The following is a 21,364-nucleotide window of genomic DNA, read 5'->3' as shown; positions in this document are numbered from 1 at the left end:
GTAATCCCACTGTGGCAGTGTCTAGCTTTAAATCATTAGGCTACACCAAGAGCCAGGTCACCAGCTTGTCCTGTGGTCTGAAAGCGCCTAATGGTTCTCTTGTAACAGCATCCAGGGATGCAGTTTGTAACCTCGGGAAAGAGGTGTGTGCTCGGCCATATCACCTGCTGCTGTGTCAACACTGCTGGGTGTCAGTCTCCATCCACTGGGGGGAAATCACTCTCAAAAGGAAACATCTTCTTCTGCCAAGGCTTTGGGTGGGGCTAAGAAAACTGTTCGTGACAACACTGAATCAGCACATTCATCAGCGTCAAGCTCATAGTCAAAGGGAACTGGAAGAGGGCCCTGGTTATGAAAGCTCCAGCTGAGGCCTCTTCAGCCTCAAAGGGAACGGAACCAGAATGGGCAAAGTCACAATGGAGATCGGCAGGGGAATAAAAGGCAGCATGATCAAATTAGGGGTTTCCTCCTAAAGTATTAGAGTTCAGAGTAGAGCTCCCTCACAAGTACTTAATTTATGGACTTCATCCCCCCTGAGAGGTAATAAAGCTTCAAAATGGGTTTTCAAAAGTTGCAAAATGACTTTTGTGAAAACAGGCTCTTTGTAGGAACATGTCTAAACCGCTGAGGCTATTTTGGCAAGGACAACTGGGTTCTCCCAAAATGTGTATGTTGGGGTTTGTCAGATTTCTGGGGCTGGAGTGATCATGGATCTGACCCAGTGTGATATTTACATGCATAAACAATCAACATCCTTTTTGGTAATCATGTTATTTTGTTGCCTGAATCCCTGGAGTTAAAATAAGAATCCTGGGCTGGCCTCTGGAAGCACTGTGACTTTATTAGCCTCAGAAAATAACGTGGCTTCTTCTCCCCTCCAGGGGCAAACATACCGAGCATTCTTCTATTTCTGTGTAAGACAGGAAATAACAGTACAGTCGTAGCTGTGAGGACTGCAGTCAAGTAGGATCCAGTGACCATAAGCCCCCGTTTACCAAGATCACACTGATTTTTCACACAACATATATTTATTCAGAAAAACATTTGCAATAAATTATAATAAAAAAGATGACACAAAATACAGAATCCCACTAGCAGCTTTGCTTAGTGACCAAGACATTTTTGAGAAATATAACAATTACAGAATAAGAATCAGAAAACAGTGAAAGGGAAACTAATGCAATGTCACCATAGAGGTTCGAGCCATTTCTTCCCTAAAACAATAGATGTGGAGTCCTTCTCTACCAGTTGAATCTGAACTCCTTACTTCAGGAGCTATGAAATACATAGCACATTAGAGTTACTTAGGAATCAGAGGTTGGCGTGCTGGAGTAGGCACAGTAGGGAGGCAGATTTCTTCCGTCTACTCTATTTCTGTCTCCCCTACCTAGAGATTGTCTCAAACACTTAATGCAGTGTACATCCCAGGGCCAGAGCTGGAAAAACGTAGAGGCACTAAACAAATTTAGTGCATCTGCCTGCCTTATGAGGAAAGAGGATGCTGCCTACACCCCCCACCAACCACATCCTTGATCACCCAAAGGTCCCAGGTTGGCAATATACTAGACAATGTGTCCAGGACAGGCATCTTCCTGTCTTTGTGTAACGACCTTGCCCCAGATTCTATAATCTGCCTCTATGATCACCTTCTGGCCTAGTGGAGATGGCAAAAGCATTCTGCCTATAATCTTCTATTAACTAAGTTCAATACCTAGCCTCCGACCTATCAGATCTGCAGCTGTTTGGCACAGAGAACTTAACTCCTAGTTCCATAACTCCCTATCAAGAAAGGATTTAGCCAGTATATCACAGGATACATACCTTTTCTTCCCCACAGAACTCAACTTACAAGAGATGGGGGGAACTGAAGAACCATTCAGCAGTGGTATTTCCCCTGGCTCTCTCCTTCAATGTGCTAGAAGAGTCAGGAGTCAATGCCCAAGACCAGACACAAAGCCTATACATTAGGCTCCTTGGATTTAATGTTAACAGCCAAGAATGAGTTAACTCAGGGTGGTTTTAATCAAAGAAAACCAGGAAGAAGCCAACTGCATCAGGTAGTTTTGCAGTTAGTGGCTGATGGCTGGTTTGCCAACCAACACAGAATAATTAAACAACAACAACAACAACAACAATGCTCCCCACAGAGCTTGAGTGAATGAAATGCTCAGAGGGTTGTCTTGGGCGGGAGAGAAAGGGGCTTCATTGGTCCCACTGCATAGTCTCTTTTACATAACACTGGATAAGGTGACTAGAAACCATGGGGAGCTGGTCATAGAGCCCAGAACCAGCCTTGACCGGGAGAGGGGGCAACATCTACCCCCTGGTATTTCAGAAGACCAGAGAGGGGGTTCTAAGGGTTATCCACAACAGCCTTGCTGAAGGAAGGAGCAGTATCGCTGGAGAGGCCCACCTGAGATGCAGACTGCCTTTTTGACTGTGATGCAAGCATTGCTCTGGAGATGGATGTGTAAGTGGGGAACAGGTCCCACAGACAACCAGGATGAGTGCTCATGTACAATTTGAATAAAAACAGAAAAGGGATGGTAGAAAGCAGGACCTGTCAAACATGAATATTCTCACTCTTGAAATGCTCAAAGTGCTTCCACTCTGATTGTGATTCTCTCACATCAATGGGATGGCATCTCTGACAGTCCCTAAAGTTCTGCTACTCAATGTGGTTGGAGACAAGAGAATACGGTTCCACCTAGTGTTGATCCATGACAAGGACAATGTTACAGAGACATACAGATGCCACTGTAGTAGAAATGCACAAATGCATGTCACAACCACATGTAGACAGTTAACTCACTGTTGGGGACACCCGAGGAGTCACTAGCTTTACCCAGACTTCCTTTGACGTAATAGTACTAGTGGAGTGGAGTGCAAAGAGGTGATATGGGAGGGGGCCGGGCAAAAGTGCTTTAGACAAAGGACTACAGACTAGTCTGAGCTAGAGCACGTAGTACTTGCAGACCTAGAATGGGAACATCTCAGAATCTAGGCCTAGGGTGCTAAGGACAATCATGATAGCTGGCAGGAGGGCAACAAACACATCCCAGATAAAGGAGTGTAGATATAGATCTCTTGCCTTATAAAGAGAGAACACAAAAACACCAAAATATGGTACCTTTGGCTTGGCAATGTGAGTCTAAAAGTATTTTGCTGTGCAGGATATGGTAAGGGAGGGATTAATTAGGAAACTCTTTTCCTTTTGCACTAGAAACAACTTTTTCATGCCAACAGCCTCAAAATTCTGCAACTGCCCCTTCCTGTGGCATGACTTTTCAAACCATTCTGAAATACTTAGTGCCCGAGACCTTCCGCCTCTAGAACCTTGGAGAGTAGTAAGAGGTAAAGGCTTATTAGTCTTCATCGCTCTCAAGAAACCCCAGAAGGAACTGGATAGCACGTTGACGGTCACTTGGAGTCTGTCTTGCCATGAGGTTGGGTGGAGGCCTTAGGAGAAGACTAGTGAAGAGAGTAGCTAGAGGGTGAGAGAAAGGAAAGGTAAAACCCTTTGTCAGACACAACCTAAGCAAAGCCTCAGAGACAGGAAGTGGAGGGCCAGGGGACAAGGGCAATGGGAGGGAAGTAACTGCTATGTGCCTGGACGTGAAGGAAGGAACACACTGTGTACACCATACACAGACTGTCCCGACCAGCCTACCCCCACTCACGTTGCCATTCTTATGAAGCACTCTTACCGATCATGTTTTCGCTGACATTGTTGTATTTAGAGAATTTTAAGAGTTCTCGAAGGAATGCCATCAAGTAATGGAAAACATTTCTATGGCATCTTGGAAGCTGGGAAATCACCTGTTTTTTAAAAAAAAAAAAAAGGGGGGGAAGGGTGGGCAGTGAGAACAGGTGAAGGAAGGGAGTAAGAAGAGCTTACAGCTGCCACAGAAGTAGTTTATAATCCAACCTATACAGAACCCCATTCATCTGTCACAACTTTCCCTTATTCACTCATGACTAACAGAGTACCTGCAAATAATAACTTCCAAGTCAGAAAGGTCATCCTGTTTGGCCTGTGTATACACTCAATGACCAGGCTACATGGTCATCACACAGTCACACACACACCCCACCTCACAAAAAGGCTGGTATTAATCTGGTCTTCTCCCATCTCCTTAGACACGCATCCATGGCATCTGCCAAGCTGAATGGTTTTCTCTGTAATGTCATTTAGCATGGATGGGAGCTCCTCCCAATACTCACTAGCCTGATTGAGAAGTATTCTCAGCTACTGTGCATCAAAATTATTTCAAGATTAAAAACAAACACCAAGGGGGTGCCCGGCTGGCTCAGTTGGCAGAGTGTGTGACTCTTGATCTCAGGATTGTGGGTTTGAGCCCCACGTTGTGTGTAGCCCCACACTGTCTACAGAGACGACTTAAAAATAAAATCTTAAAAAAAACACCAAGAAGACAAAAAGAAGAAAGGCTCACAAGTATCACCGACCATTCCTGGTAATGTCAGCCAGAATTCAGCTTCATAAACAATCTTCTGCCAACGTAGAGGTATCCACCCTACTCAGTAGGCCAACTAGAAAAGTGTGGCAACTATAATAGGAAATAATACAACCTAAAATTTAAGAGTCCTAACTCTTGGGGCACCTGGGTGGCGCAGTTGGTTAAGTGTCCGACTTAAGCTCAGGTCATGATCTCACAGTTCATGAGTTCAAGCCCTGTGTCAGGCTCTGTGCTGACAGCTCAGAGCCCAGAGCCTGCTTCGATTCTGTGTCTCCCTCTCTCTCTGCCCCTCCCCCGCTCATAAATAAATAAGTTCCAACTCTCGAAGCTGGTGTTCTGCCATGAATAACAGATCCAGACCTATCTTACCACATAGCTAGCTACATGCCTGGCTTTGCTAGATTGATTTCTCTATGGGGGAACCTACCCCAGGCACATCCTCAGAGCAGTAAAACTCACCTGTCGACAGTTCTGGGGATCCTGAGCAGAGTCAAGGCATCGCTGATACAGCTCATAACAGATGACGGGTTCTGGCAGGGCCTCCAGGAAAATGAGCAGTGCTTCAGCCACAGAGTGATTACTGCCAGCTGTATCAACTTAAGTCAAGGGAAAGAGGCTCTAGGAAAAAGGCCACACAGAGACCTGATTTGCTTCCTTCCTCCAACCCCCTCAGGGACAGTTTCCTTCCTGTTATTCAGGGCACATTGATCCTAACTGGGGTTTGATATTTTATTGGTCCAGGTATGCTGCAGCTGAGTTGTTACAGAATTGATCAAAGACTCTTGGGAGGTTTGGCTCAACTTGAGAGTCAGGGGAATGTGGCATGCAGAATGATGTTCACACTTGATCAGTCCTTGAAACTAGTCCCCAGTGTTTCCCATTCTCTTTTATGTCCTAGTGACAACATACATGGTGGCAGGAGTGATCAAAAGCCTGAAGCAGAACAGTACCAGTGCTGTGGGTCTTATGCTCCATGTTTATTAAAAGTTGTTGTTACCTACCCCTTTATTCCTTTCAGTAAGAGTCTGATACAGAGAGAAGTCAAAAGTTCCTGAAAGGAATTGAAAAACAACTGCAGACTTGATGATTACCTTATAATAGATGACAGTCAGAGAGAAAGTACAGATGGAAACACAAAAATCAAATGTAGGAGGGAAGAAAAGTTTGGTCAAGAATTCATCCAGCTTCCTAAGCCTTTGTCAAAAAGGATACGGATTGTCTCGGGAATGCTAGTATCCAGACAATCAATGATCTGCTGTAACTCCTCCTGCATTCCAGGGGTTTGGAACAGATCCTCCTACCAAAGACATGACAATAAATGGAACAAGGCAAGATAATCAGCCCTAAGGATCTGAAGTCCATCCAGGGATCAAGAGAGTGACAATGCAAATGGAAGTGTAATGTGCATACTCGTGATTAGGAATGGAGGTGTGACAATGGCATCTTTTCCCTTTATCATCTGTATAATCTGTGTGAAATTTTACTTCAAACCAGAAAATGATCTCCACAGGTTTTAGCTTATACCTGATATGGCAGAGGACTAGATGGCTACAGTGGGAGACCAGATATTTCCACTTCTAGCTTCCTGACAAGTAGAAGGCAGAGTCCAAACAGCTGAACCACAGTTAAATACTGAACTTAGGGAATGCTAGGGCAGCAGTAAATGGCATGCCCATACCAAACCTTGCTTTTGAGTTCTATTACACTTCAGTAGGTAAAAAAAATGTTTTCCTTCAATTTAGTCCCAAGAAACTTCTCTTTTTGGGTGGTTGGCTTGGGGGTAGCTAATATTTTAGGTAGGATTAAAAAATGAAAATCAAATTCAAGAAATGGGCTTGAAGTATTAGAAGTATAGAAATGGGCTTTGGACTTTAAAATCTGCAATGCCTATGTGAGACGGGAAACATGCATTATAGACCGAGGTACACAGTGGTCCAGGGGAAATTGTGTGTAGCCATGCTCAGTTTGGGCCTGGCTCCACCATTACACTTACACTGTGGTCTTAACTAAATCACTTAGTTTGTATGCTTCCATTGTCATATCTGTAAATACGGATACTTCCATCTGCCCAGACGATCTGACAGTGCTATTCTGTGAAGGTAGCTTGCAAAAGTTACAAGCACAATACCAACAGGAGGTATCACACACCTTCCAAAGTTGTAGGGTAGGCCCATAGTCACTTACCTGGTGGCAGGCATATTTGAACAAGTGATCTACCAGAAGCCAGATCTCCTTGGGGACCTGAAGGGGTCTCTCACTGGCACCTTCATCCAAGGGAACCATCTGCAGAAGGGATTTCTCCTAATAGATGAAAAAGGAAGAGAATCAAAGCGGTCTCAATAAAAACATGTATGTAACTTGATGTCCTCCAGATTCTGCTTATGTAAGTACAATTTCATCTTCATCTCTTAAGATTTTTCATTTTTTCTCACTGGGGTCACTCCTGGTCAGAAGGCACTTGATACTGATTCCCACAGTTAAAGAATCTCGTTTTCTAGATGCTTAACAGGTAAGCATTCCATTTGGGTTCATTATGTTTATCACTGGATGCACTGTGTGTGGTAAATCCTCTCAAGGGTGACACGGAGAGCCAGCGCTGTAGCAGTACAGTCACGGCAGAGTGCACATACCAACTGAGACTTGTGGGCCATTAAATTACAATGGTCAACACAGTACTTTGGAAGAGCAGCATCTACTTAGGTTTTTGGTGACTTTTAACTTCTGATTCTTTCAGGTCTTACCACAAAATTACAGTTTTCATTGCTGATTTAAATGAGGCTCTCTGGTCCACAGAAATTAAAGACAATTCTCCACATTACACCTACATTCATGAATATTTCAGCCTCAATAGAAGGTCTAATCTTAAGGCACTAAACTCATAGCCCAAAAATAGTAAACCGAATACAGCATACCAAGAGCCAAAAATACTGTGAAAAGTTCCAGGTTTGAGTCCAGAAGTTATTCTTTATATTAATAACTCAGCAGATTTCTCAAGGCTGTGACCCCTTTCACTTTTCTACTTTCTGTTAGATTCTCCTGAAAGAATCTAAGAGAAAAACCCAAAAGTGACAACTAAACCTGAACTTGGAAATGGCTGGGGACATAAACTCAGTTATCTTGTGTTTATATAGTCAAATATAAATTATATCAAAAAAGTGTTTGAGGGGCGCCTGGGTGGCGCAGTCGGTTAAGCGTCCGACTTCAGCCAGGTCACGATCTCGCGGTCTGTGAGTTCGAGCCCCGCGTCGGGCTCTGGGCTGATGGCTCAGAGCCTGGAGCCTGTTTCCGATTCTGTGTCTCCCTCTCTCTCTGCCCCTCCCCCGTTCATGCTCTGTCTCTCTCTGTCCCCAAAATAAAAAAAAAAAAAAAAAAAAGTTGAAAAAAAAAAAGTGTTTGAAATAGATTAAGTCCTTGAGGGCAGCCTTCAGAAAAATTCTAGTGGAGAAAACAGTAACCAATTCTTTGCATCTTCCCCCCTTCTCCAGCTTGAGGTTATAAATTGTGTACTTTCAACTTTAGGAAATTCTGTAAATTCTAGCCCAACCCCAGCCATGTTGCTTTATGGGAAAGAAAAGCATTTTACGACTTCCAAAGACTGTGTACACTAGAGCAGAGATGAGGGCTCTGCTTAACACTATGTTCTTCAACCAGCACTGCTGACGTTTTAAAGCTGTTTTACCTTTCTAAGAGAATGAGGAAGAGAAAAGAGCATGACAGTTGGTTACCATTTAAAATCTATTTTCTTCACATCCATTTTGCCTTCTTTCTTTCTTTCTTTCTTTCTTTCTTTCTTTCTTTCTTTCTTTCCTCTCTCTCTCTCTCTTTCCTTCCTTCCTTCCTTCCTTCCTTCCTTCCTTCCTTCCTTCCTTCCTTCCTTCCTTCCTTTCTTCCCTCCCTCCCTCCCTCCCTCCCTCCCTGGGAGTCTATCACTTGATATTCATGTTCCCTGTGGCTGCCAGAACTTTATCAGGGGCTCATCCACTAACTTCTTTCTAGTTGCAAGTATTAAATCCAGGTATCCACATGGTATCTGAATCAAAACACTGTCCATAATGCACTCTGCTCATTTTCTGAACCAAATGCAACACATGTACAGATTTAGCAGATGCCTCCAAACTTACCATATATAAATTATTCAGCACTGATTCATGTACTTTTTAAAAAATCTGACATCCAACTGGTGCTTTTCCTGTACTAAGGCATTAAGGCGACACAAGGCACTGTCCGCGATGAAAAGACAACATGGCCTGCTATTAACAAGGAAAGGCCGGGAAGCAGAACTGTCTCAACCCTTAGTGGTTTAAAAAGGTTAATAAAATGTCAGTAGGTTATATACATCATCCACTATCCATTTTCAAATTCATGCGTGATAACATGAAATGTCAGACGTGTGTCTCTGAAGTCTAGAGAAAGATCATGCACAAGAAATAGTACTTTCTCAAAAGTCCACAAATTATCCTGATAACTTTAATTTTCAAAGGGAAATAAAGCACACTTTGAAACCTTAGCGCTAATAATTAATGCAGAAAAACAGTACACCATTTCCACCATCAAAATGCATTAAACTCCACCAAATGGGGAGATGGTGTTAGATGCTGTGTGACACCGCTTTAAGAATGGTTTTCAAGCCCATATTTCTCTATGTGATAGCCCTGTGTGGAGCCAGACAACCTCCAGCTTGAAGATAGAAGTGGCAAAGCACTACAGGAGCCCTTTACTAGGTTCCTTGACTGAGTATTCAGGAGATGTGGGTTCTAGTGCCCTCTGCCCCACACCCCTGATACCAGGAGCAGTATGACTTTAGTGAGTTTTTCAACCTTGGGCCTTGGTTGTCTTATCTATTAGAATGGGGAAAATTACCCTGTCTGAAGGCAGAGAGCTACACCAGATGATCCCTCATGGTCTTGTTCAGCTCTATAATTCTATTCTACACTCTTTCTTAACCATATAACTGCATTCTTTCGGTAATTAATGACTACTGTCACCAACCCCAAATCACTCTTAATACAACACAAATCCACTTCTGCTTTATCATTGGAAATGGAGGACAGCTGAATAGTACCCTGCTCCACCTCATGAGCTTTCACATATATCAAGACAGCTCTTTAGTTACTTCTCATTTTAAAAATACAAATTTGGAAACTTGACTCCTATTGCTTTTATGTACTGGGTCTCAACGACCACCAGTGCAGTAAATATCTTTTCTATACTTCAGACACACTTAAAAACAGCTGGCAGGACTTTGGTGGATTCTCATGGAATCAGAGGTCTCTGATATGGGAAAGATTAGGGACAAATTCCAGGGACCACAGTTAAGTGTTAATTAAGCACAGGAAGCACATAACCACCAATGGATTGTATTACCTTTTCTAGGAAGCTGTCTTCTTCCTGAGAGCAGAGCAGGAAAAGATAGTCATTGACAGACAGAAATCAGAATTAATTTACAGAATTAGAAACAGATCAGTATTATTAGAACTCACTATCTTGCTAGATGTATATACTTTAAACAGCTTTAAATTTTTCAAATAAATCATTATTGTTGAAAATGGAGTTATGTTCTCTCTACATGCAAAGTTCTCTATTGTACATATTAAACGTTCATGTGGTTTATTGAGATTATCACTCAAGAAACATACATGTGCAGTTCTAGACTTTTGTGTCCTTTGGCAGCTTCCAGCTGACCTGGCCAAATGCCCAGTGATGGCTCCTTTCCACATGCTGCCTGGAGGCAGGCCCTGCTGCTATACTATGCAGCTTCCTAAGTCATCCTAATGCCACTCGATGCACGAATTTGGTTGTGAGTCTGACAGTGGCCATTCAGAAGGAGACAATTGGCTTCTCCCCTCTCCCTGCCATTCCTTTCACCCTAAGCAGTATCCCACACTCTTTTCCCTCGCCATGTACCTACTCCCCTCCTCAAAGGCCCCTAAACTCCCCAAATATGGAGGTCCCTCTGAAATGTAAATTTATTTCATTTCAGACCTTTGTGGACCAGAAGACCCATAATTATCCCTATTGTGATTTCTTGTATGATATAAGAGAAAAAAGAGAAGCAAGGGAGAGGGAAGAAGGTTAATTGGCTCTGTCTTCTGTGCTCTTATTATAATCCAATAACAAGAGCAACAATAACTACTGCCACCACTTAGGGAGCACCTGCCATGTACTGGAAACTGTAAAGTACTTGTATACAATGTCATTTAGTCTGCACAAGTGTGCACAGTAGATATTATTCCCATTTTACAGATGGGGAAACTGAGGCTCTACCAGGTTAAATTATTTGCCCAAGGTCATACTATTAGGTATTAAGTGGCAGGTACAGGATTAGAACTCAGGTCTGACTGACTCTATAGTCATTACCACTATTGTCCCCTAGACAACTCACAAAATACAATCTAGCTGCTTCCTGGGCAGAGAGGCAAGGCAGGGCAAGGCTGTGAAAAAGACAGTGAGAAACAAAGCAGCATGGTTAGTGGAGACAGTACAGAAACTAGTGGTAGACAGTCCTGGGTAAAATCTTTGTTCTGCCTCCTATTAATTTTGTACAGACCTTAGGCAAGTTACTAAACTTTATAAAGCCTCAGTTTCTTCATCTCCAAAACAGGGATAATGATATTTACTTTGTAGGACAAGGAAACAGCCTAAAATCCAGGCATGTTGGGACACTGGTGGTGCAGTATGCCAGCACCTCCCCACCAACTCCCAGCTGGAATCCTGCCAACGCTGCCACAGGCCACCAAGAACCTGAATATAAATCACACGTCTCATGTCTGATAGTAAAAGGGGGAGTCCCGATCTTACTACGAGAGATGTGAAGGAGGCTGGAGGTGGGGGAGTGTGTGCTCCCTGATGTTCCAAGTAGAATGCTAAATACATTTCCCCCAAATGACTTTTATATATATGGTGGATAGGTTTTTTAGTATTATTAGGTACATTATGGATTAAACAGGCTCTTATAGGTTTACCTAGACTTTTAAATACCACATATAAATCGAGCTAAAAATAATCAGAGTAATATTGTCTTATGAAGTATGCAGTATTAATAGTATTGTAATTACTTTATTTTTTTTAATTTAAAAGTTAAATTCTGAATGCCAAACATCTAATTTAACACAATTTTGGAGCACAACCTTTCTTTAAATTTAGGACTACTTATTAAGAAATAGTAGAACTAGCCTAACAGACTTCTCTATTTTTCCTCCCATGAATACATGCCACATGATACGATGAGTAAAACTAGGCAGAGTTTTTATACATTAACCTGTCAAACCAGGTCCTCAAAGCAGTTTTCTTTGAGCAGTGCAAGGCATGCCTTTGGGGGGTGCAGTGGGGGTGGATGAGAAAGGAGGCTACACAGAAGGGAATGATATGGTCCCTGATTTGGGTATGCAATTGATTTGGGGTAAGAAATCCCAGAATTTATAGCCTGATATTGTTATAATTCACAGATAGGAGTTCTCAATAAACGGTTAATATGAAAAACAAGCAAAGGGGTTCAAAAGAAGGAGATGGCTTTAGGCTGGGGCTGTCAGGGGACTTTTCACAATGGAGATGGGACCTAACTAGCCCTTAAAAGATTCATAGGATTTTATTTAAAAATTTTTTTTCAACGTTTATTTATTTTTGGGACAGAGAGAGACAGAGCATGAACGGGGGAGGGGCAGAGAGAGGGAGACACAGAATCGGAAACAGACTCCAGGCTCCGAGCCATCAGCCCAGAGCCCGACGCGGGGCTCGAACTCACAGACCGCGAGATCGTGACCTGGCTGAAGTCGGACGCTTAACCGACTGCGCCACCCAGGCGCCCCAAGATTCATAGGATTTTAAAGAGTAGAGATGGGGTGAGGACACTACAAGTGGAAGGGGCAAAAATAAGCAAAGATTCAGAGAAGGTAAATCCCAAGGTGGGTGTAGGGAAAAGTTGGTCATCTGTTCTGCAAACAGCATGGGAGGATGTTGAGAAAAATAGTGGGAAATAAGTATGAAAAGGAATGTTAAAGTCAGACTTTTGGTGAACTTGAATGACAGGTAAAGCAATTTGGACTGTATTAAGTAGGCATGGGCAGGCCACGGACTACCTTTAAGCAAGGAAGTGATAGGCCCCAAAGCTGTATTATAGAAAGATTAGTCTGACAGCCCTGAAGAGGAAAAATGAATGAGCAGCGATAGAGGCAAAAGGGATTGTTAAGAGGTTATCAAGGTAGATCAAAAAGGAGCAAGTAAACACTTTAACTAATTATGGGAAAACTATATATTTTTTTAAATAAATAGATAAAAGAGAAAATTCTGAAAGAAGAATCAAAAGGACTTTGATTAGATATTGGTGGGGCAGCACATTTATACTGAGAGTTTACCTCTCTGGCTACAGGCATATAGTAGATGTAAATAACTTATTTCAACACTAGGCTCAATTCTGCAAACAGAAACACTACTTAGCCTCCACTGATAAACAGCATACTCCTAAGGTAGTTCTAAGGTTGCTTATAATCACTTAGTTCAACTGACCTGTCCTCTCTCTACAAAAGGCTATGCATTGATTACATTTAAAATGTTTTAATGTTTATTCATTTTTGATTGAGAGAAAGAGAGAATGAGAATGAGTGGGGGAGGGGCAGAGAGGGAGAGAGAGACACAAAATCCGAAGCAGGCTCCAGGCTCTGAGCTATCAGCACAGAGACCGACGTGGGGCTCAAACTCATGAGCAGTAAGATCACGACCTGAGCTGAAGTCAGACAGCCACCTAAGTGCCCCTGCATTGATTACATTTAAAAAGGAAACCTAATTCAGATTCCCTAGTGGGGCAACATTGGCATGCTACAAATGCACTGCAAATCATTCTTCACTCCAACACTCATCCCTAGAGGAATTTTGCCAGTAGTAAATGTAGCTAAGATAATGTTAAAGAGTCATTTAGAGGCAGATTCAAATTTAAAAATAAATAGCAAATGGGTGCCTGGGTGGCTCAGTCCATTAAGTGCCCGACTCTTGATTTCAGTTCAGGTCATCATCTCATGGTTCATGAGTTCAAGCCCTACGTCATGCTCTGCACTGACAGCACAGACCCTACTTGGGATTCTCGCTCTCCCTCTCTCTGCCCCTCCCTTGCTTATGCGTTCTCTCAAAAATAAACTTTAACAATAAAAAATAAAAGAAAATAAAAAGCAGAAAACTGAATGTATATTGAAGTTCTAGAAAGGATTAATTAAAATGAAATATAAAAAGGAGAAACACAAACCATACACCTAACAGGATAAGAAATGAGTGGTTGATCAGTAAGACGAAGTAAACACATAATGAAAACATCACTGGGGACGAACTAATCACCAAACCATTATTCTTATTATTTCAACTTTGATACTGTTCTAATAAACATGTCCCCAAGAAAATATAGTCTGTCCATTCATCCTTCAACATTTTTTGTCTCCGTATCTACGAGAAAACCTTTAACCATATCTGGCAAGTTCAAACCTGGTCTGTCCATTAGCCCACTCTATAAGCAAGACCAAGCTGTTCCTCCAAATATGTCAATTTACAACCTCATACTACCCATAAAAGTCTTGTGATAGTTGTAGATGCCCTCTGCTCCAGCATAAACTCATCTGTTGACTTCAAGACTTTCTATTCCCTGCTCCCAACCTACCCAACCAGCCTCACATACTCTTTTCTTTAATCTTCACTCTTCCCAGGGATATCTCTTTTTTTAAGTTTATTTATCTATTTTGAGAGAGAAAGAGAGAGAGAGAGAGAGAGAGAGAGAGAGAGAGAGAGAGAGAGCAAGCATACACATGCACAAATGCGGGAAGGGCAGAGAGAGAGAATCCCAAGCAGGCTCTGTACTGTCAGCACAGAGCCTAACTCAGGGCTTGACCTCACCAACTGTGAGATGATGACCTAAGCTGAAATCAAGAGTTGGATGATTACCTGATTGAGCCACCCAGGTTCCCCTTCCCAGGGAAATCTTATAATTTTTCATATGTGGTCTTTTTGCTTTCACCTTTTTTTTTAAAATAGGCTCAATGCTCTGCATGGAGCCCAACATGGGGCTTGAACCCATGACCCTGAGATCAAGACCTGAGCTGAGATCGTGAGTTGGATGCTTAACTGACTGAGCCACCTAGGTGTCTCTGCTTTTACCTTCTAGCATTTATCCACGATGTCCCTTACATCTGGGAGACATGCTCACCCAATAATGTTAATACATATTTCTTGAATACTTGGACTTACTCAAAATACTTGTATCATGAACCCCAAATCACTTTTCTAGTCAATTTTATTCTTATGTGCTGAACTTGTTTCTAGTTATGTTAATGTTACATGAATCAAATATGCATTAAAGCCAAAATAAGCTGGTTCTGAGATTGATTTTTATAGAAATTAGCTGGTTAATCAATAAGCTTTTATAACATATAAGGCTTGAGCAAACAGCACAGGAAAGGAATCTATTGTTAATACAAATTACAAGCTCCACAAGTCTCATTACAAATGCCTTTCCAAAATATTGACTTACCAAATACACTGGACATTAACCAGTAAAAGTAGCTAATGTTTAGAGTATCTCTAACCAAATTCCCTATTAACCTTGATTTATAATTTAGCCATATTGTATATATAAGTAAACTTTCATCACCACTAAATTTCAGGAACCTACATAGACTCCATAATACTTTGTATTCAATGTGTAATGAATATTGATGATTATATGCTAGTTAATAAACTAGAAAATTTTATCTTTATTCTGGAAAAGAATAAAGATAATTACAAACAAATTTTCCTCTGTCTGTCACTTGTGCTAATTCCAACTATTCTAGTAGTGGCAAATTCACTATCATTGAGAAGGGCAAGAAGAATGAAAAGGGTTTATGCCAGTATTTCATTCCACATTTGGTGGGAAGAGGGTATGGCACAAGAATCTTTCTGAAACAGTACAAGGAAACTCAACATAGGCACTGAACTCATTTCTGGTTTCACCAAAATTTTAGAGTAAATAATACAATAGAAGATAATGGGTATCATTATTAATAGCATCATCTGATACGATGTGAAATATCATGTTTGTCTTGGAACAAATATAAACAAATACAAGAAAGCATTGCAGAAGGTCAAAATCAAATCAAAATACAGTGGGAAGATATTACAAATGGGGTACAGATAATTTTAGACTTTAGCTCAGGTCATGATCTCATGTTTCATGTGTTCAAGCCCCACATCGGGTTTTGCGCTGACAGCTCAGAGCCTGGAGACTACATTGGATTCTGTGTCTCCCTCGCTCTCTGCCCCTCCCCTGCTCATGCTCGCTCTCTCTCAAAAATAAATAAACATTTTTAAAAATTTTTCAAAAAAGAGAGGCAGAGTAAGGTGTTCACCAGTGAAGTGACATATCACTACTTAATTTCAGATGTTACAGCAAAAAAAAAAAAAAAAACAAGAACAAAAAAACAAAAAACAAAAAAAAATGCTTATTTTATGTAAGGCATGTGGGGGTTCATTGTACTGTCCTTCCCATTTTTCTGTACATCTGCCACTTTCATAATTAAACGTTGGGAAAAAGAAAGCTGGTAAATGATATTTAGGATGGAAGGAAGGGGGCAGGGAAAAAATGGGAAACTTCATTTAGAATATATCCTAAACAGTAAAATACGAAATTGGAAAGACAGAATATGGTGGTAAAAGGAAAAAAAACAATATCATAAAAAAATAAGAGAATGTAAGGACGTAAATTTCTGAAGAAAATGGTTCTCTCTCAAACAGAGGTAATACACCCAGTTATGAGGGCTCTAGGGAAACAAGTATAATTCCAAGAAAGAATGCTGGGACTGGACTCAAGTGTTTTAATCTGCCATCTGAGTCATAGCTAAAACAATTCCATGGCAACAGAACAGATCACACAGGCCAGCAGTCTGCCCGCTGGTCTAGCCCTCCTTGCTAGATGATAACATCACTGCTCTGGTGAGGCTAAAGAACATCAACATGAATACTAATAGTAGTGATAAAGTATGGCTGCCACATCACCTCATTTTTCTTGGTAAAAGACCAAAAGCATGCTTTTACAGCCCAAAGAGGTCTGCACACAAATCCGGCAATATTTTTATTTAGAAGAAAATTTCTTAACAGAATGAACTTGTTACTACATCAATTTACATTATGGAAGGTAGTAAGCATTTCCTATATAAGAACACTGCTATTATAGTTTGGTGTCAGGGAAGGGAAATCCTACTGCTTCCCTTTCTTGAGTCCCATTAAACATGCAGCAAACTTCAGTGTACATTATAATCATGTGGGATGCTGATAAAATGCAGGTTCCTAAGCCCTGCACACCGAGACTGTCCTTCCATTGCCAGAGGTGAACGGAGGGAAGAATCTGTACTTGTTCAAGGACCCCCAGGGATTCTGAGGTTCATTTACAGGTCTGGGCTGCAACATGCAGCCAAGTTTGGGATTAGATATGATGATACAAGTAAGGAATTACCAAACTGGGAATGAGAAAGTCTGGGGGACAGATTCGTTGCTAACTTATTCCACTTTGGGAAAGTTATTGTCTCATACCTCAGTTTTCTCATGTGTTTAATGAGGATAATACTGCCACCACCCCCCCCAACTTACTGGACCTCACACACATGCTAATTTATACAAAAGTAACTTAAATTATGAAGAGCATAACAAATAAGCATTAGATCTTTAAGAAGGGAGTCTTTAATCTAATTCAGTGAACACAGTATTATATATTCCTGACAAGAGCCAATTACAGATTACTCTCTCTTTTTTGAGACTTAATCTAATGAAAGTAGTGCTAGAGTAAAGTGACATTCTTGTTCTTATCACTTGACAATTCCCCCAACCCCAGCAAAAGAGAAAGCCTAGAGACAATGAGGACATCACTTAAGTATTGTGAAAATTATATCTAGAGGAGGTTCTGTGCCTTAGGATGTTTCTTACCAAGTCTATGAGTTTGGTTACAGGCACTTCTCGGATTGGTCTTTTCATTCGGCACAAAGCCTCTAAGGATGTACCAAAGCAACTTGGGAGGTAATTTCCACTAATGGTCAAGAAGTAATCTTTGCCTCGATCCAGGTGAAGGACTAGAATATCTTCAATCTTATCTTCCCCTGAGTTCAGAATGGTCACAGAGTCTTTGCTGACATACACATCAAGGGAAATGTCTACGGTCTCATCTGAAATATAAGAAATGACACATGGTAACAGAAACTTATAGTGGAAAAGTGAAAGGAGATGAAAACCAACAGAAGAAGCGTCCTCTAAAAAGTCATCAGGTGATGAAGGAGAGACTAGACACACAAAAGAGATCTCCCCAATATAATGACAGTAAAGGTAAGAGACATGTGGTTAGAAAACATGAAGTTAAACAGAGGGAGGGGGTGGGAGCCAGGGGGAGAGGATGCATTGCAAGCAGAGACAATGGTAAAGGGACAACTCACTTGGCTCCAAGTAGCCCTCAAAAGGTTCAGCCCGAAGCCATGGTTTGCAGTACTGGCTGTCATTAAGTTTAGGGATGAAAGAAAAATGGCAGGGAACCTGTCCATTGTTGCTGATCTGGAACTTCTCCTTTTGTAGTTGCCGAAACTTCACATTCTCAAACACAAACTGGGGAATAACAGACAGACACAAACATGCATCACTAGTAGGGGAAGTCAGTCAGTTGGATTATTCCATAGGGAATATGAATAAAGAATAAGGTAATTATTATTGACCAGGTGTACAACTATTGTCTGTACGCCTTCACTGACTGAGCTGGCTGTATGCCACGTCCTCTCATTTGTTATTCTACTCACACCAGCAGAAGAGGAATTAGGCAGCTCTTGCTACTTCTCTGGACTACTCTGATTATTCCTGAGATCCTAAGAGGATAACCCAACCTTGGGTCAGGACATTCATCCCATGACCAAATCCTGATTCCTGAGATATGAATTAACCAGCAGCTCTGAAATACTAAGTAAGAAAAGCTAACATCTGAGGGCTTACTTTGTGCTGGGCACAGTTTTAAGAGCTTCACATGTACTAACTCATGTAATCCTCACAACCACCCCTTTAACCAGAAAAGGAAAGTGTGGCTCTGAGAGAGTTAGACATGTGCCTCTGGTCATACATCTACTAAATGACAGTGCTGGAATCAGCATGGAGGCAGTTTGACTTCAACACACATGGTTTTCACCACTTTGTTGTGTTGCCTTCTCTAACAAACATGCTTTCCCCTGCACTGACCATGATGGGCAGTGCATGGGGAAGCCATGTATTTTTGCTCACCTCCCTCCTGCTGAGCTCCAAGGAAGGAAGGAAGTCATTTTCCATTCTGTCCATGATGCGTACAATATCTTCAAACACTTTCCGATACCTCCGTTCATCCACAACCTTCACCTGAAAGAAAGTAAACCCTCTTTTTCAGTCTTACATGCTCCTAGCTCATCTTCCTTTGAGATTACCTAACAATTTTTTTTTTAATTTTTTTTTTCAACGTTTATTTATTTTTGGGACAGAGAGAGAGCATGAACGGGGGAGGGGCAGAGAGAGAGGGAGACACAGAGTCGGAAACAGGCTCCAGGCTCTGAGCCATCAGCCCAGAGCTTGACGCGGGGCTTGAACTCATAGAGATTACCTAACAATTTAAAAGGCGTTGTTACAGCAATCATTTAAAATAAAATGTGGTGCAAACAACATCTTCAAACACTTTCTGAAATATCACTCCATCCACAACTTTTACCTCAAAGAAAACAGATCCTTATTTTAGTCTTGTGTGCTCTCAGCTTGAATCTCTAAGAGTCTAACAATTTTTTAAACATCACTAAAACAAATATAAATTAAACTAAGCATTTCAGCACTACACACTTTATGGTAAAGGTAAGGTTAATTGGTTAACTTCCTGGAAAAGTTAAACCTCTGTGCTAAAAAGCTTGGCAGTAAAAAAAAATAATAATAATAAATAAATAAACAAACAAACAAATAAATAAATAAAAAGCTTGGCAGTGATATTTGGGAAGAATATTTTCTTGCTCCATTGTTAAGTTATTTGGTGTTGGGGGAAATATGACAATTATGGTAAAAATTATTTCCTGCATTGCACAAATTAAGTGTCAAAACATACCTACTACTGTTTCTAACAATGATCACAAAGCGCTGAAACAGCAGAAAAATGATTAAAGCATTTAATTCTATTAGCTGCTATGCGCAATGCCAAGAATCATAATGTCAGTGCATTATATCATTATATAATGATAAAGGTACATTAGTAAACAGATCCTATGGTTATTTTAGAGAAGAGCCAATACAAAATGCCCTAGATTAGGGTAAAAAAAGCATGACAAACAAATCATCTTGACTAATAGATCAAAAAATTTTCCCATCTGACACAGCGCTTTCAGCTTCCTGAAATAGCTTCGGGTTTTTTTCACTATTAAACTTCATACAAATCAATGCCAAAAATGAACATTATTAACATAGCATTTTAACTTATTGAGGTTGTAGCTTCTTTTTAGAAAGAAAACTTCACAGATTCCATGTTGAGGGAAAAAAAAGGACTGATGCATGTAGCAGAGGTTGTAAATCAAATATGGAAAATAAAAGCATCAAAGCTGAGCCAAAGATCTCAACGACTGGGAAGGTTTTTACATGTCTAAGCCATAACTCTTAGAGAACTGAGGACCAAGCAATAGCTAGTGTCACCAGGGTCCATAGTATAGTGTTAAGAGAAATTTTATATATTTTTAATATTTTTATAAAATTTTGCAACTTCTTATTTCATGAAGTATTTTATGTGTGTCATCTTTTCACAACAACCAGCCAGGCTACCAAAGGAAGGATTATTCTTCTGATCCTTGAGAATATCAAGATACAAAAAGATCAGTTAAATTGCTCACTGCCACAGTTGTATCCACAATTGTATCCAATTGTTGTATCTGGACCTCTAGTGTAAGATCCTTTCCAAAATACCAGGTACGCAACAGGATTAATTCACGTAGGTCTTAAAAAATGCAGATGCCTTGGCCTACTGCATTTTTTAAAAAGATCTCTAGGCAATTTCTCTGTCCACCAAAGTCTGAGAACCAATGCAACAGATCCCATTACCAAGTACAGGGGTGAAAACCATATCTCAGCTAGCCCACAGCAAGTCTTCTGAAGTTAATTAACTGGCCATTGAGCACTTGGTCCCTTTATTAACAGTCATTGATGACAATGGTGGTAAAAATATAATGTGGTTTCTTAAAGCCTCTAATCATGCCCAAGCATGCCCAAGAGACCAAAATATGGGGTGGTTAACTCAATAAACTCAAAACTTTTCTCAGTTGGTTATCATGATCATACCCCTTAATGGCATATCAAGGATAATGAAGGGGAAAACCACCATAAGAATGTCACCACCTGATACACCCACTTTAGAAAAGGAAATTACCAACAAAATTAGGAATTAAGAATGAGTTAGATGATTAATGAGCTAGATATTTACGTAGTAACATGGGTAGCTCTCCAAGACACACCACTGAATTTTTTTTTTAAAAAGCAAGCTGCAGACCAACAAATACGGTATGAGACCATTTATGATATATGTACCAATATACAAAACAATACTCTATTGTATATGGGTAAACACTGAAAAGCATATGCAAAAGTCTAGAAGTGTGTTGTTCAAGATAATAGCCAGTAGCCACATATGGATATTTAAATTTACATTACTTCAGGGGCGTCTGGGTTGCTCAGTTGGTTAAGTGGCTGCCTTTGGCTCAGGTCATGATCTCACAGTTAGTGGGTTTGAGCTCTGCGTGGGGCTCTGTGCTGACACCTCACAGCCTGGAGCCTGCTTCTGGTTCTGTGTCTCCCTCTCTCTCTGCCCCTCTCCTGCTTGCACTCTGTCTCTCTCTCTCAAAAATAAACATTAATTTTTT

General features: G+C 40.9%; 1 protein-coding gene across 5 annotated transcripts in view; it reads right to left on the bottom strand.

Annotated features, from left to right (window-relative positions):
* Positions 1 to 821: 821 nt before the first annotated feature.
* Positions 822 to 21,364, bottom strand: part of OCRL (OCRL inositol polyphosphate-5-phosphatase) — a 58,027-nt gene continuing 37,484 nt past the window's right edge. For 4 of the 5 annotated variants that reach the window (XM_023248839.2, XM_045050595.1, XM_019824260.2 and 1 more), the window contains 9 exons: positions 18,735 to 18,845; positions 17,909 to 18,074; positions 17,409 to 17,644; positions 9,843 to 9,866; positions 6,663 to 6,779; positions 5,691 to 5,775; positions 4,938 to 5,065; positions 3,708 to 3,819; positions 822 to 3,487 (listed from right to left, as the gene is read on the bottom strand). In XM_023248839.2, the coding sequence (XP_023104607.1) occupies positions 3,366 to 3,487; positions 3,708 to 3,819; positions 4,938 to 5,065; positions 5,691 to 5,775; positions 6,663 to 6,779; positions 9,843 to 9,866; positions 17,409 to 17,644; positions 17,909 to 18,074; positions 18,735 to 18,845 (1,101 nt within the window). In that variant the 3' untranslated portion in view covers positions 822 to 3,365. The remainder of the gene's footprint in view (positions 3,488 to 3,707; positions 3,820 to 4,937; positions 5,066 to 5,690; positions 5,776 to 6,662; positions 6,780 to 9,842; positions 9,867 to 17,408; positions 17,645 to 17,908; positions 18,075 to 18,734; positions 18,846 to 21,364) is intronic. The other variant, XM_019824261.2, reaches the window with a different exon arrangement.

The sequence above is a fragment of the Felis catus genome, chromosome X, assembly GCF_018350175.1.
Source record: "Felis catus isolate Fca126 chromosome X, F.catus_Fca126_mat1.0, whole genome shotgun sequence".
NCBI lineage: Eukaryota > Metazoa > Chordata > Mammalia > Carnivora > Felidae > Felis > Felis catus.
The sequence above is the reverse complement of the archived record's forward strand: the minus strand, read 5'-3'. Positions and strand labels throughout refer to the sequence as shown.